Source organism: Acanthisitta chloris, unplaced genomic scaffold (assembly GCF_000695815.1).
Source record: "Acanthisitta chloris isolate BGI_N310 unplaced genomic scaffold, ASM69581v1 scaffold14469, whole genome shotgun sequence".
Classification (NCBI taxonomy): domain Eukaryota; kingdom Metazoa; phylum Chordata; class Aves; order Passeriformes; family Acanthisittidae; genus Acanthisitta; species Acanthisitta chloris.
In genome coordinates, this window is record NW_008692062.1 from 4,455 (window position 1) to 7,844 (window position 3,390).

Genomic DNA, 3,390 nt, shown 5'->3' on the forward strand with positions numbered 1-3,390 from the left:
CTCCTGACTTTCTCAAGTGGGGGAGTTGAGGACGCTCAGTACTTGCCTCTTCCATTCAGCTGGTCCTTCAGTTCCTTTGCTTCAAGTGTGTGACAAAGCCATTGAGTTCGGTGGGACACGAACGCAGAGACAGGCAGGTGCAGAGCTCAGCAGCAGGAAGCCAGAAGGGAGTGAACAGAATGTGATAGTGATCTGGCAGTTTACTTCACCAAATGCAAACGATACACAACCATTTTCTCATTCCTCTGTTTCGCTCTCCCATGCTGATCTCTTCCCTGGGTGCTGACGTTTTTCTTCTACCCTGTCTCTGCTAACATCTCCTGCTAAATCAAGCAACAAGCTGCCTTTGTTGCAGGTGAAGGGCTCCTGGAAGTTGCAGGGGCCTGTGTCATCTGAGCTGTCAGAATTCCAGAGCCTTTTTCCAGGGTGCTGCCGTTTCTCACCGTGTCGGTCGTTGACGTCTCCCTCGTAGTTCCAGCCTCTTTTGTGAGGATGCTGGTGCTTGTACACCAGATACCTCCTGCCTGGATGCTGTCTTTTGGATAACTCACCCATGGAGGTGAGCTGTGCCCCGGGGCTGTCAGCAAACTGATTCAGCAGTGACCTTCTGCCAGGAGGCTGCTGCTTTTCCAGCTCCAGGTAGACATCAAGGTCATCTTCCATCTCTCTTTTCCCTGGATGCTGCCTCTTCTGAATGTCTCCATAAGATGTGTCTTTCTCAACATCTCTTTTTCCAGGATGCTGTCTCTTCTCCAGGTTACTTAGATACTTTTCCCCAGGGTGTTGTCTTTTGGAAAGCCATTCTGGCAGAGGAGCATTTGATTCTGTCCAAGGGAAAAAAATAGCATTAATGAGCCCCCATAATCCTCACTAAGGAAGTTGAAATGGGACTCTCTGGAGTTTTGTGGTGCAGGATCATAATCTGGTGCTCACTGAAAGCCAATTCAGTGTTTGCAGCTCCCAGCCATAACACTATTAGTATCTCTTACTCATTCTTAAGCTCTTTTTATTACTTCAGGTCTTGGATCAACATGACCAACTCTCATCCTCCATGTGAAGAGGGAGGAAGACTTTTACAGTGGGCATTTGAGGCCAACACCTCTTCCACTCTGGAAGGATTCTGTGCTCTTTGTTGCTCACAGGCACAGATGTGCTGCTTCCTGCCATCCCCAAGTCTGAGTCCCTTTCCCTGCTGTGACTCGTGAGAGCAGAGCATCTGCAGCCTGGGAGGCAGAGACCTGGGAGCAGCCTCCAGCATCCCCAGCTGTGGGAAAAGCCCACATGTGTTGGGGTGTAGGAACCACCAGATAGTAGGTGAATGGTAGCATGCCAACCTCCTGCTGATGTTAGGTACAGGGTCCACAGATAGGGAATGTCCTCCTGCCAGACAGGTGAATGCAGCAGCTGGTACAGCCTTGCCTAAGTGGGGAGATCTCGGAGAAGAAAGCACATCTGGAGAATTCCCTGTCTTTGTATTGCAGCAGCCCTTGTACCCTTCCCCTGCCCTTAGTGACAGAACCTGGGAACCATACCTTGGGTCTAAAGATCTCAGCCAAGTGCTATGCCAGCATCACCAAACGGATGTCCCAGTGGGATACATACCTTGATTCATCTCTTCTTCCTTTTCAGCTTGCCTGAGGATAGACTGAAGAATGAGGCTTTCAGACCTCTGCAGGTTGTCATCCTGGGAACCACTTCTGATGCTCTCACTCTCCTCTGGAAGGGACTGTCCCCCGTTGAGGCAAACACCACACAAGGTACAGCAGAGGAGTAGCAGGGGCAGCTGGATTGATGGCATTGTGGGGTGGGGGTTCCTGCAGCTTCATGGGACAGAGAGCAACAGGGGGAAGGATGGAGCAAACAAACCTAGCAGTAACAGCAATATTCCCAGACTCCCCAAAGGAAATGCAGCTCTGCATTTTAGGGTCTAAAGCCCAGTCTTTTAGGGTCCTTCCTCACTTCTGTGGCTAAACTCTGTTTATTTTATGTCCTCCAAAGAATCTGTCAATTCTTTATAATTAAACCCAGGCACTTGTTCATTTTTTTTCTGGCAGAATAAATACGAATATTTTATATACAGATAATTCTTAAATCCAGTGATTTCCCTTTGCCTTTTGCCAAGGATTTGATTTCTCCCTTGAACTCTGGGTTAGGTGTTGCCCTGTGAGGTACAACCCACAGTACCAACCCACCAGGCTATTCCCTTTACAGTACTGGGATTTGCAGCACTGCCATTCCACCTTTAGTTAAAGCCAAACCTTAATAGTCTGACAGTGTTTTACTGTCCATTTCTATACCTGTAATGTATAGATAATGTGTGTAAGATATCAATGTGTCTGTCAGGATGAGAGCACAGCTGTGTTCTGTGGCAGATTTCTTGCACTGGAGAAGCACTCGTGGTTTTTTTCAGTCATAATGACAATTGTATCCTCTGTTATCTCTTGCCCAGATAACAAGTGTTTTTCTATTTCTCCTTGCTAGCACTGAGTTCCTAACACACTTCAGGATTTGTTTTCCAGCAAGCAAAGTTCCTGCAGTAGAGTGGAATATGTCTTTAGTACTAGCATAGCAGTTGTTTAGCTTAATTAGACCTTCGGAACATAAAAGGAATGAACAATTTTTCGAACTTCTACAAGTTTTTAGATAGGGAATGAGCTTATTCCCTTCTCCTCCCTTCTGCTTAAGTCCTTACAGCCCTAAGGATATCATATAGGCTGTTTGGCTCAGAGCAGTCTTCAGACTTTGCAAAGGCAGAATCTGCTAAAAAGGAAATGATCTGGTACATTACCTGGTTTGTGGTTTCAGATGTTTATTTGCAGCATCTGCCAAGAGACTGATGGTCCTTTAGAGCTGTTCACACATCTGAGGTTGCCTCTTGCTGCCACAGACACAAGGAGTATCCACAGTGCCACTGCTGTGAGCTCTTTGGGTGGATTGTCGCTGTACTTATACTGTGCTGCCTCTGGACCCTGTATGCAAATAGCTCTGAGGCAATTTAGGGGATGTGATGTGTTGGGTTTGGTTTTTTTACTGCTCTCACAGAGCTGTGTTTTGAATGCATTTTAAAATTCTGCTGGTTGTTTTCTCACCTCCATGTATTCATTCATATTGTAGCTTTGCCATTCTCTAGAGATCAGGTTGGATTTTATGTAACTCAGTGTAAAGACAAGAAGTTTTTTTTTTCTCTGCTTAGAAAAATGAAGCTTGTGTACCTTTCATTAAGCAAGCACTGTGGAGTAAATGCAGAGATGTAGGTGATTGATTAGGCTAGGGAAGAAAGACAATGACAAAAGTGGGTTGTATTTAAATAAGTTTATACCATGGGTTCTTATTGTGAATCACACTATGCAGTTTTTGGCTTGGCAGAGACTTCCACAAACAGTACCTCAG

At 46.0% G+C, this 3,390-nt stretch overlaps 1 protein-coding gene across 1 annotated transcript; it reads right to left on the reverse strand.

The window, feature by feature from the left end:
- Positions 1-237: 237 nt before the first annotated feature.
- TRH (thyrotropin-releasing hormone) lies at positions 238-1,959 on the reverse strand. Its single transcript, XM_009082508.1, has 2 exons — positions 1,603-1,959; positions 238-824 (listed from the first exon to the last, which is right to left on the reverse strand). Exons 1-2 carry the CDS (start codon positions 1,796-1,798, stop codon positions 238-240), a joined length of 783 nt encoding a protein of 260 aa, XP_009080756.1. The 5' UTR covers positions 1,799-1,959.
- Positions 1,960-3,390: the final 1,431 nt, after the last annotated feature.

Bases quoted from the DNA above. Each gene is read 5' to 3' on its own strand.
- TRH (XM_009082508.1), bottom strand. From the start codon at position 1,798: ATGCCATCAATCCAGCTGCCCCTGCTACTCCTCTGCTGTACCTTGTGT. The intron at 825-1,602 runs GTATGTATCCCA...TCCCTTGGACAG, and splicing joins GGAAGAAGAGATGAATCAAG to AATCAAATGCTCCTCTGCCA.